A 12,808-nucleotide genomic window follows, 5' to 3' on the forward strand; every position below is an offset into this window, starting at 1 on the left:
TGGAAACAGTGCAGTTTTGAGGAGCCAGGCTCCAGAGAGCATCTTCACGAAGGGGGTTACAATCCTTAGCCCATCCTGTGACTATAGTCTTTGGGTGATGGAGTCTGGCTGCTTAGGTTCCAATCTTGGCTGGGTGAGCTTGTAAAGCCTACATGACCTCTCTAAGCCTCAGTCATCTCAACTGTAAAATGGGGATGATAATAACAGTGCCAGTTTCATAAGGCAGCTGTGAGGATTAAACAAGGTAATGCATGAAACACTGCTTAGCATCATGCCTGTCATACGATCCACTCTCAATAAACACTCTCAAATAAGATCTACAAATAAAACAAGGGGACTAGATACTTTTGAAGGCATCCTTCTAATCACCAAATTCAATGATCACAAGCCTGGACTAATAAGATAAAGGTATGGCCTCCATAAAACAATTATAGGCCAATAGTTAGGATAGTTCTCCCTTCCCACCCCTTCACAGGTATGTCAGTGCTTGAAGTTCCCCTATTACAAGTATCTTTCTATGGCTTAGGCTCTGTCCTCTATTCAAAGACAAGTATGTTGGAAGTACATTTAATGGATCAGATTCTCTCTAACGGACAGTGAGCTGCTAACAAGTCAGAATGGGGGAGAGAAACAGAACAGTCATGATGCGGATGGAAGAAGCACGGGAGACACAGGACCTGGGCACAACACAGCCAAGGAAAGGAAGGCCAAGGGTGGCAGGTAGGCCACTGGATGACCCTGGAAAATAAGGGAGCAGAAAGGAGGTTCCCAGGGCCTGGGGTGCAGTACAGGGAGAGAAGAGCCATGAAAAGAGATGTAAAAAAGCCAAAGAGAAATATCATTGATATTTTTACTTTATCTGGCAAATGCCTTGTGTGAAGCCACTCTATAACATCCATTCAACACTGTGCCTAGTATTGTATGAAACAAATGAAACAAACCTGGCTCTCACCTCCTGGGAGCCTGCCACCGGAACCCAGTGGACCATGATGATTTCAATAAAGAAATCAGACTCCGTGAGCCCAGCAGGACTTCACTCATGCAGATGAAGATAAAGTATCCTATTAAGCTCACTAATTTTTAAATAGCTTCAAAGTTTTGCCTCAGATTCAGCCTTCGAATTAATCACGGTTGCAAAACTGCTTCTAAGGAAAGTAGGCCTCTCCCGCTGATCAGGAGATGCCCAGTTTTAACCACATGCCCTGCCAGTTTGGAAGCGCTCCCACCCATTGGCACAAACGCCTCTACACGCTAAATCTTTCCCATGAGTGGACAGAAAGCCACAGGCTCAGAGGACAGTGGGCAGACCCCTCCCTACCGTCACCTCCCTGCCTTCCAGCGCCAGGGCTGTTGTGCTTTAAATTTTAGCTGGGCCCACATACACTTGAGTGGATTCTAAAGAGTGTCTGTACCTCAAGAAAAAGAGCAATCTCACTAATAGTTACTGGCTCGGAAAGGATAACACTTAGGAAGAAAGTTAATTATATGAATTAAATGCAGCTTGCTTCTCTTTTTGAAGTACATTTTTTTCATGCCTTGAGGAGGGTGATTTATAGACACATTTGTCTCTCTTTAGAGAAAATTAATTCCAGTTGGTGTTTTGGGCAGAAATGGAGAGAAGGGAAGGAGACAAAGCAGTTCTTCCTTCTCCGCTGCCCCAACTGCAGGTCTGCACTATGCCTTGCTGTGGCCTCGCGTGGTCCACACGGCAGGGGCAAAGGGCCTGGATCGGTCCCCACACATTTTGTTACCATCCAAAACTTCTAAGCTCCACCATCACTTTCTGATGAAGCAAACAATTTCTTTTAAAGATGATTTCAAAATAAGAGGGGAGACAATGCCATACCCCAAGAACAAGTGAGCAGAGCTTTTTAAACATCTCAGCCCCTGTTTCATGCATTAGGCCATATGCTTTGGAGCCATAACATTTTAATCCAGCTTTTCAACATGAATGGTAATAATAGTCATCATATGCTGGGTACTCACCACAGCCAGTCACTCTGCTAAATATTTGAGGAGGATTATCTAATTAAATGCTCAAAACAACCCTATGCAGTAGGTACTGTTATAACTTCCAGACTCCCTTACACCAAAGTTAGGGTGCTGAACAGCTGTTCCAGCCCCTTTGAACATCAGGCTACCCTCATTCATAGCACACAAATGTGGACCATATTTAGGTCCAGTACCTTTGCAATCAAAAGCAGAAAACCATTTCTGAGTTTATGCATTTGTTTTCCAAGAACAATTCTACAAATCTAGTGGCATTATTTGTTCAGGAAATTAACAGTTCACAAGAGAAAAGATTTCCCTTTCTTGAAAAACCTATTACAACATTTTTTTTGGTGGCGGACACAGGGAGGGTGGGTTGGTATTATGTTAAAACTGCAATTGTATACAGATGCTTTAAGAGTACATCTAGGTAACTACAGTTGAGTATCCAGTAAAGCAAAATATCCCTGGAAGTGATCTAATTTAAAAACCAGCCCTTCTGATTGTAAGATGAAAAGCAGAGGCCCAGAGAGGTTACAGAACTTGTCTGGAATCATCCAGAGAGAGGCAAAGCCAGCAATGAACCTCAGGTCTCCTGATTATTAATCCAGAATTCCTTCCACTTCTCCATTCTGCCTCCTAGCCTTAAAACAGAAGACCAGGTGGAACAAAGTAGACTAGAGAAATACAGCATTCTGCCAATAATAAACCATCAAGGCATTATTTAGTGCTCTACCTTTTAGAAAAAGATGTGCCCCCAGATTTAATGTATCTTGTGTGGTTCTTATGAAGATGCTGCTGCCTGGCAAGTGCATCTCCATCCCACGCTCTGCCTGCCCTCATTCCCATCTTCCTTCATCACTTGGAAGGCACAGGTTTCCTTAAAAGTATTCATCCTGGCAGCAGAGAATATAAAAATAAAATTGTCCTTTGCTACACACATTCAGAAACTACATGCACGAAACCACCAGACAGACATGAAGTAGACAAGTCAAATTTTTCATCCGGAATTTGGCAGCTTTGCTGGAAGTTCAACATGATGGTTAACAGCATTGTCACATTATTTGCAAGACAAGGAATTACACACTAAGCAGATCACTCTTCTGTTGGAGGTGGAGACTGGGTGTTTTCCAGGGTTGCTACCAAAATGACAGGAGTGTCACTTCCTCCATCCCCCTGGCCCCAGTTATTAGTTCTAGAATGGCCATGGGATTCAAATGGATAATGAGATTCAGGTATATGGTGGAATTATTGGGAAAGAGAAGTTGAGCTGGTAGGCTATACCTAGAGCTCTGGAGTGGGTTGGAGAGTCAAGGGCACAGGTGAAAAGAACTTATCTGAGAATGAAATCAGTGAAGTGCAAAGCCAAGTGAATAGATGGAGAGAACATGAGACAAAATCCTGATAAGGTTTGAGCAACCAGATCCAGCCACGCCTGATGCCAACAATTCAAACCCCTGTTTTACTTAAGACACTTTGAATAGGGTTTCTGTCACTTGCAAGCAAAAGAGCCTTGACTAATACACCCATGTTTATCCTTCAAAATCCAATTTAATTGTTGTCTCCTCTGTTTGACTTTTTCTGAGGATCCCATATTGAGAGGTAGCTATTTGCTCACCTTATACTACTTGTCTTTACAACTACTTCTCTAATTGTACTCTTCATTCTGTATGGTACTTATTATTAGACTCAGATTTACAGTAGAGTTAATGTCTTAATCATTGACTTTCTAATACTTGTCCAAAGCCTCAGACATAGTACATACTCAATATATGTGTGTTGAACTGAACTGAATTTGATTCTAAATACTCTTTCAGGGAACAATGAACCCTTCAATGGTTTCCCGTTACACTTAGAATAAAGTCTAACCGCTCTGCCATGAGCAACAGGGCCCTACACGATCAGCCTGCCTCTCCCATCTAAGATCCTTCTACAGTGGCTCAATGCTTTTCCTTGAGTGCACCAAGCCTGTCCCTACCTCAGAGTCTTTGCATTTGCTGTTCCTTCTTCCAGGAAAGCTCTTCTCACAGATATTGCAGAGATCACTCCACTACGTCACTCAGGGCTCTGCTCAATTGTCTCCTTACCGAAGAGCCTTTCTCTGACAATCTTATCCAAAATAACACTTCCATCACTCTCCAGCCCTCACCCTGCTTATCTTTTCCATGACATCTTTTTCAGACATATCGCTGCCTGACCATATGGTACATATTTATTTCTTTCATTATCACTGCTTTCACCTCTGGAATGTACGAATGCAGGGAATTTTTCTGTTCACAGCTGTACTCCTAGCGCCTAAGAATTTTTGTGTTCTCAAAATATTGGCTGCTATACATTTTTAAAATAACCTTAAATTTAAAAGGATGAAAAAAAGCAAACCTTAAGATTGAAACCAACATATGCAAATGAACTGTTCATTAAATTGTAACATAATCACCCTGGAAAAAAATAGAATTAACTCCCTGCTAGGGCAGGGAAAGTACAAGATAATCCTATAACTTATAACTAATTTGTGCCAAAGAGCAAGGAAATGCTCAAAGGCTAACAGGGACAAATGGGGACAATGTGTCAAAAGGACACAGGAGCCAGCCTGAATGGTTCCCATTGGCCAAATATAGGAAAATACAAGCATCAAAAACAATAATGATAGCAATAAAATTTAACACAGCAAACAGAATTAACAATCCATGAGTCCCCAGTGATATTTTTAAAGTACATATCAGAGAGGAGGAGGAGGGAAAGGTGTTCTCTACAGAAGAATACCAGATGATGTCTAAAGGAAGATAGATCAGAAAAATCACCATTTTATAACCCCCAGTATAATAACTGATTCAGACAGGAATCATCAGTGGATGCTAAAACTACTTGGTGACATATTTGGTGTGTGTGTGGGGGGAAACAGATGTTCACATGGTCTCAGATTATTTATTAATTTCAAAGGGAAAATGGTACCTTTTCAATGGTGAGATCTGGCAGATACCACCTTGACTAAGTGACCAGAAATGGAACAAAGGTGCTATATGCCTTCTGATGTGATAGACTAGAACGTAAACAACAACTTCTATGTAGTGTCTTGCCAAATGTTTTCAGTGAATCTAAGCATTGGAAAAGAGTCAGACAAAGTCAGAAAATGGGACATTCTACAAGGCACCTTGTCTAGACTCTGGATAATCATCATCACAAATGACAACACCAACAAAGACATGGTACTGAGACATGACAACCCATTGTGATATATGAACCTTTATTGGGCATTGAATTTTTAAAACTACGTTATGGAGGACATTTGGGGGATAACTGGAGAATTTTTTATATGGGCTGAATTAATACTGATGTGTGTGTGTGTACATACTGAATGAATAAACCACAAGTGTCACAATATATTTCAGTCCTGATGATGTTGGAAGCATGCAAGAAAACATGACTTCAACTCACCTCCCCAGTGGCATAAAAGTCATTGTCTTTATAGTCAGAGAACAACTGGAAAAACTGAGTAAGTGCACTGCAAAAAGAAGAACAACAATAAAAATCACACGGAATCATGCTATGCTACCCAATTTCACCCTTGGACAATAGGTTTCACATTTGAATTAAGATACCATTATGCTATAAGTTCCTGTAGGCATTTTTTCAACGACTCATGTGCATAACACTCCATACTCTGTGGATGGTTAGAAAAATACTTGTGGGCTTACTTTGCGATACTCAAAGTTGAGACAAGTGAACATCAACACTCTGGGAAGGTTTCCAAATCCCTGCGTTACCAACTTGGATCACCCACCTGTTGAGGGGACCCTTGAGCAAAGTGCTACAGGCTTTCACCTATTACTTAGCAATTTGTGGAGTTAGTTCTGCAAACCTTATGACCCCATTAATCTCGGGTTGCGGTGAGGTAATGGGAACCTTAGTTGCTTACCAACCTCTCTCTGTGGGGAACCTGAACATTTCTATATTCTAACGGGGCTCCCAGCATTTCAGTGTTTTAATAACCAAAGAACAGAAAAGCTGTAAAATGACTGTAGTCTAAGGGAAAACCACCAAATGGTCACAGACATTGAAGTAAATGCACAGTGGCCTCCAGGGTCAAAAGAATCACATTTAGGAAAGAATGCCAACAGCCACCTCGGTATGCTGAAATAGATTTAAACAGCCTCAAGAAATTATTTTATAATAAGCAAGAAAAGGGTGTATTATTGAATCATTCTCTACTTGAACAAAATCTTTCAGAAAGGAAACAAAAACCTGTGAAACTCAGAAGCTTTATGAATGTTTTGACCCAGATTGCAATGCCTGAGAAGCTAGGCAGGGTTTCTGTTCCAGTTTCCTGCTGAGGGACTAAAAGCCGTAAACCAGCCAGTGAACATGAAAGGCAAGGAGGCCCTGCAAAACCAGGAGAAGGAGAAAGTTCAAGGGTCACCCAGAGGCAAAACTGGGTCATTACAATCACCATGATCCCGGAAATACTTAATTTTCAAAGGCTCCATAAAAACCCACCATTAAACTCTACTGTAGAGTTTCAGTGTATTTCTCTGTTTATTATTTATAGTAACTAAAATCTTTGTAGCAACTAAATCTGGGAAGCTGCATTATATAGCGTCCATGTTTGTGCTGGCAATGAGCTGGCTTTAGAGCTGAGATAAAAATAGGAGTTTATTCTCCAGCCTTCCCTCTCCAACCTTCAGGCTAAAAACTGCTTGTCTTTCTCTCTGCCTGCTAGTTGGAATGGCAACAGACATTTTAATATAGTAAATCTGAACTAAGCCTTGTGCATTAGCTTAAAGCTTATTTCCTTAAAGAATTTGTTGGAGGATTGTCAGGGCTGCTAGACTTAGCAAATAAAAACAAAAGATGTACAATTAAATTTGAGTTTCAGATAAACAACAAATAATGTTTCAGTATAAATATGTTCCAAATATTTCATGCGACATACGTAGATTAAAACATTATTCGTTGTTCATCTGAAATTCAAATTTAACTGGGCATTCTGTATTTTATCTGACAATCTTAGTTGAAGGAGATAATCTCCCAGGTTGCTTCCAGCCTGAAAAAGCAGGATTATCTAGCTGAAGTTTCCAAGGCAAGGTCCCACTTGAGGAAGCTATCACAGAGATTTAATTTCACAGTAGGATATGAACAAAAATTTGGCTAATCATAGCAAGGCCTTAGTAGGTCTTTCTTAAATGGGAACGAAGAATGAAAAAGGTAAATTTAGTAAGTTGCATGTACATATGTCATTTGCTCTTTGAACTGTGTTTTCATCAAGGACTATACCATTACGTGGTGAAGGGTTGTTTCAAAATAATATCTAGAATCACGCTCACATAAAACTGCAAATTTTAGAAGTAGAAATGCCAAAATACATAAGGCATAATACATACACGTGTGTGTGTGCCATGCACTCCATGCATTTACTCAGGCACAAGCGCCACATGGCACACAAAGCATGCCTCTTCCAGGTGTTTCCATTTGGCGACCTTGCTGGCATTGTGCCAAGGCCTTTGTCAATTTGAGTCAAATTTTAGTCAAAGGCTACCTGGTGGCAGAAAGGTACATTAAAGGACAATAGGATGAAATACAGATTGCAAGGGTGAATGACTAGGAGAAAATACTCCTCAGATAATTTTTTTAAAAGGGAAGATGGGCTCGGGGCAGAGAAGGTAGAGGTAAATGATAACGCATTATAGATCCAAAGACAGCCTTGGACTTTGGTCAGCTCTAGGGGAGTCAGGGTCATAGTAAATACAAGACATCCAGGAGAACTGAGGTTAAAATAATCTCAGCAGAAGCTCCGTACCAACAAAAGCCAAACAAGGTGTAGCTTTAGTCGCTGACAGGCTGAAAGAAGCACAGCAACAAGAATCTCGGTGGTTTCCTTCTGTTGCATCAGATGGGGAACCATCCTCTGCATTCATTCATTCCACTTCTAGTATGGCCAGGCCATGATCTCTGCCTGCACCCATCATGCAGTATTGTTCTCATTTAATATATGAAACCTGTTTCATAGTCACACTGTCATGAAGCTTTGTTTAGCAATACATACTATCTCCCATGCAAACCAATACGTGGAACAGAATAGCAGCTTTTCCGTTTGGCTGCTAAGAAAATAACTTCAGGCACGCCGGGAGAGTGGGGACTGGGGAGCTTGCTTACTACTGTATCAGCAGCACCAGGAACCATGTCGGGCACATAGTAGGCTATCAAAAAATAGTGGTAGAGGGAGAGTGGCACCAGCTGGTCTACTCCAAAGTTAGGAAATTTATTATTTTTTAGGAAATTTATATATATATATTTTTTTAAATATTTCAGCTTATTTTTTTTTTTTAACTTTGGGTTTATTTATTTTATTTATTTATGGCTGTGTTGGGTCTTCGTTTCTGTGCGAGGGCTTTCTCTAGTTGTGGCAAGTGGGGGCCACTCTTCATCGCGGTGCGCGGGCCTCTCATTATTGTGGCCTGTCTTGTTGCGGAGCACAGGCTCCAGACGCGCAGGCTCAGTAGTTGTGGCTCACGGGACTAGTTGCTCCGCGGCATGTGGGATCTTCCCAGACCAGGGCTCGAACCCGTGTCCCCTGCATTGGCAGGCAGATTCTCAACCACTGCACCACCAGGGAAGCCCTATATTTTTTTCTAAACCAGAGAGGCACTGTGGTCCTAAACACATTCCAAATAGAAAAAAAAATTTTTAAACATCTTGTTAGTGAAAAAGTTTCACTTCCAAACACAAAGAAAAGCAGCCTAAATGTGAATGTCAAACATCTTTAGGAGTCTCCTCCTTACAGCTGTGCACTAATAATAGTGAAAAGGAATTGGATTTTCAGAAAAAAAGAAAGATGGTTTTCAAAGGGAGAAAAAGAATGTTCTACTCTTTAAACCAATAGTAGACAATTTATAGGTTTCAAAGCCACCTTCTTATTCCAAACACCCATCTGGACAGCTGGAGAGAAGACTGTAGTCACAAAGGGAAACAAATAGTGCAAACCATAAAGGAAACAGCTGAAATCAGTTTTCTGCACTACTCTTGATTAACTACTTTCCAGTTCTAAGAGCCTGAAGCAAAAAGAACTAAAACAGCTATAAACAATGGATGCTTTGAAATAGGTTCTCTTTACATGTCTTGCAAGAGGAGATGAACCACATGTCAGCAGTAAATATCCACTCAGAGGGTCAACTGGAAGCTGTGACCATCTCTGGGGGAGGGGCAGGAGAGCCAGAAAAGGAAGGGCAAGGGTGCAAGGCTCTGGTTTACAGGGTCTGATGCATTTCTTTAATACAGACCCTCCGCCCTCAGGGTGTTTGCTAGTTAAACAACTGAGGTTGTTTGGATTTAAGCCAAAAGAGGGTTGGAGTAGGAGGAGGGTATGGGGGAGAAGTAGGTTTCCGATCTGAAAAATGAGAGCTCACAGTCAGTGCTAAATGAGAAGGACATGGCGCTTGAGTAAACTTGTAAAGACAGCCGGCAGGATTATGTCTGTGGCGGGAAAAAGGAGGTGCGTGAGCTGGGGGCAGGGGAGAGACCCCTGTCAGGATCTGGCTAATCTGCCCCCAGGACCCATTGTATCTGGAAGCAGAAGTGTGGGTCCTATCCAGCCCGCCTAGAAACTGAATGAAAGTGTTAAAATAATGGGACATGTGGCAGATGAAAGTGTGCAAGACAGACAACAGCCATATCATTTTCTGGGGCAGCAGAGAAGAGAGAAAAATCTCCGGGAGAGAGGCCGGAAGTTCTTCCTTCCTCTCCCCCTCTCCCACCCCTCCCAGCCATTGGCCTCAGGGAGAAAGAAGAATAAAACAGAAAGCTTTTGTCAGAGATCAAAAAACTCTGACTCCTATTAGATTCACTTTCACTTTGGGGATTGGTTGGGTTTGCTCACCAAGTAATTAATTAGCAGAATGAGTGTTTGGTAAAAGTGGGGGGCAGGGTGAAGGAGCTAGTTAACTCTTCTTGGCCACTAGGATTCTTTTAGTAAATTATTACAATGCGTAAAGCGGTGCCCTAGTGATCTGAAAGAATCCAGGACTTGGTCTCTAGTAATAATTTACAGACTGGAAAAAAAAGTGACCGAATAAGAAAGGTCACTTACTTTAAAAACAAGTACTAAAAAATAGCTATAATGAATGTAAGAAAAAGAAAGGAAGACATTATACGTATACTGTTTGATCAGGCTTACAGCGTCACATTTTCCTTAGATTTTTTTTTTTTTTTTTTTAGTAAAAGAATAATTTTGTAATATGAAGGGAAAAGTAAGAGACTCGCTAACAAGCTGAGCTTTCAGCCTGGAAAAGGCATAAAGGAGAAACACAAGAGTAAAAAACTGCATTTTGTGAAGGCCACAAAAGGAGGAATCCCGGGAAAGAAAACAAACAAACATCCGAGATGTGGTTTCCTGGCAAGTGCAAAGTTCAATATAATGTTGGAAAGCAAGCAGAAACCTCTCAGGCATCTAGTTGAAAGGTTGGAAAATCATCTTTGGTTGAATAATTCTGCTCTGTTTCCACTGTTTTTCAAAAGCTATGTTTACAAAATTAAAATTATGCCTTAAGATGTCAGTTCTTCTTGCTACTTTCTCTACTTTCATACTTATCAATGATAATGTAATAAAGTGGAAAATAGGCCGTATGCGTGTGTGTGCACACACACACCTCACATAGAAGTATACTTAAAAGATCTTCAGGAAATGGACTATGAAGACCAATCAATAATACTTCTACTACTGGAAGAATTTTCCTATTGAAACAGAAAAACGTTTGGTCTGAAGCAGGCTGAAAGAGTCAGGGCCTTTTACCTGTATAAGTCTCGTGCCACGTCATCCTCATCCACTGCATATCCCTGGAGATGTTCAGTAAAACTGAAGCCTGTGCCCACCTGAAGGTGAAATAAATAAGCAGGTATAAACACAGAGAAACACATGTCCTGCTGAGAGATACCACATGGGAAGGAAATCAATCTTATTCCAAAGGCCATGACTTTGACTTCAGATTTTTGCCATCACCCATATGCACTCAGCCATCCTCACAGGAGGATGCTGCGTGTCACCTATGTCCCCCTTCCCCCCTCCAAGCCCAAACAAAATAGCAGCGCAAAGCTCTGCCCTGAAGTCAGTGACTGAGCTGTTCTGATCCTGCAGTGGGGACCCTGCCAGATGTTGCTTTAAGAACAAGAAATTCACCTTTCCTGGCTCCTGCTACAGTATCGAAAGACCCCAAGTTGTCTCCTCTCTGAAACCTGGAGGGTGCACTGCTCTGCCTGCTAAGAAGGAACTTAGGCTGGAGATAAAAGATAGTTGTGTGTGTGTGTAGTTATTTTTTCCCATTTCTTTATTTATGGGAAATATGGCCACTAAGCCCTTTCACCTTCAGCAGACAAGCGGCTTCAAAATAAAGATTAGCTTTAAACTAATACTTCCTTATACCTAGAAGTTCATGGACAATTGAGCTGTAAATCAATAGAAGAAGCTACTACTTATTTTGGGTCAATAATATACATAAGGAATGCACCCCCTCCACACACACCAGTTGTAAATATTTTTGCTTTTGTTTTTTCTCCAAACACCCAAGAGAACAGGACATTTAATTAAACTTTTATTTAAATATGGTATTATAGACTAGGAGAAAGGATGGTGACAAAACATGGGGGAGGGCAAGAATGTTGGACTTTTTTCTCCCTATTTTTCTGTTTTATCTTTGAACCATCTGGGAAATAAAAGAAGTTAGAGAAATTAGTTAGAGGACAAAGATACTCCCAATCTGCAGAAGCTGACCCTAAAGTTACTTTCCTATACTGCAGTTTATAGGATTTAATTTCATAAGAACTTCCCAAGGAGAATTCCACCTTTTGCTGCCCCCGAGATGTGGCATTCTGTTCACTGTGATAAGTGAAGGGGGCCAGTTTTGACTTTTTATATCTAGAACTCAATTTGAAAGATTAGGACTTCCCATACTATATAATAACCCATGCTATAGAGAAACCCATATCATCAGCAGAAAGAAACTAATCCCTTATCCTGGATGGTTTAATTCAGTGATCAGGACATTTTATAAGATTAGAAATGAGGGGGGCTTCCCTGGTGGCGCAGTGGTTAAGAATCCACCTGCCAATGCAGGGGACACGGGTTTGAGTCCTGGTCTGGGAAGATCCCACATGCCGCGGAGCAACTAAGCCTGTGCACTACAGCTACTGAGCCTGTGCTCTAGAGCCCGTGAGCCACAACTACTGAGCCCATGTGCCTAGAGACCGTGCTCCGCAACAAGAGAAGCCACCGCAATGAGAAGCCTGCGCACCGCAACGAAGAGTAGCCCCCGCTCGCCGCAACTAGAGAAAGCCCGCGCACAGCAACGAAGACCCAACGCAGCCAAAAATAAAATAAATAAAATAAATTAAAAAAAAAAAAAAAAAAAAAGATTAGAAATGAGGGAAGGAGAGAAGGCAGCAAGTAAAATTCCCAAACTTGGATGTAATGATACATGTTAGAAAAGTTAAATTTCAAATGTGTTCTTTAAACAGACAATTATATTTTTAAAAGAAAAAAATTAAATCTGTATTCTTTTTCTATTTCTTAAATGTACTTAATGAAAGAAAAAAGACAAGAGAGACCAACACTGCCATTTCACGGGACCCTGGGGATACTCACTGGATTATCAATGTAGAGCATGGAAAATGTAGTGGTCCAAGGAAAGTCTCTGGCACGCACTAGTAAAGCAGAGAAGAGGTTTTAGACTGGGTCATTAATAAAACATCCCATCTAATGCCTAGCTCTGGTTAGGAGCCCAACATGCCTACCTGTCCTCTCCAGGTCAGCGAACCCTTGGTGTCCCTCTGACGT

The 12,808-nt window shown here is 41.2% G+C and overlaps 1 protein-coding gene across 1 annotated transcript in view; it reads right to left on the minus strand.

Moving 5' to 3' along the window:
- CPVL (carboxypeptidase vitellogenic like) overlaps positions 1-12,808 on the minus strand; it is a 135,952-nt gene that overhangs the window by 62,617 nt on the left and 60,527 nt on the right. Inside the window, exons 7-9 of the mRNA XM_061198246.1 lie at positions 12,617-12,675; positions 10,772-10,851; positions 5,425-5,491 (exon numbers count right to left, since the gene is read on the minus strand). Coding sequence (XP_061054229.1) covers positions 5,425-5,491; positions 10,772-10,851; positions 12,617-12,675 — 206 coding nt within the window. The remainder of the gene's footprint in view (positions 1-5,424; positions 5,492-10,771; positions 10,852-12,616; positions 12,676-12,808) is intronic.

The sequence above is a fragment of the Eubalaena glacialis genome, chromosome 8, assembly GCF_028564815.1.
Source record: "Eubalaena glacialis isolate mEubGla1 chromosome 8, mEubGla1.1.hap2.+ XY, whole genome shotgun sequence".
Lineage (NCBI taxonomy): Eukaryota > Metazoa > Chordata > Mammalia > Artiodactyla > Balaenidae > Eubalaena > Eubalaena glacialis.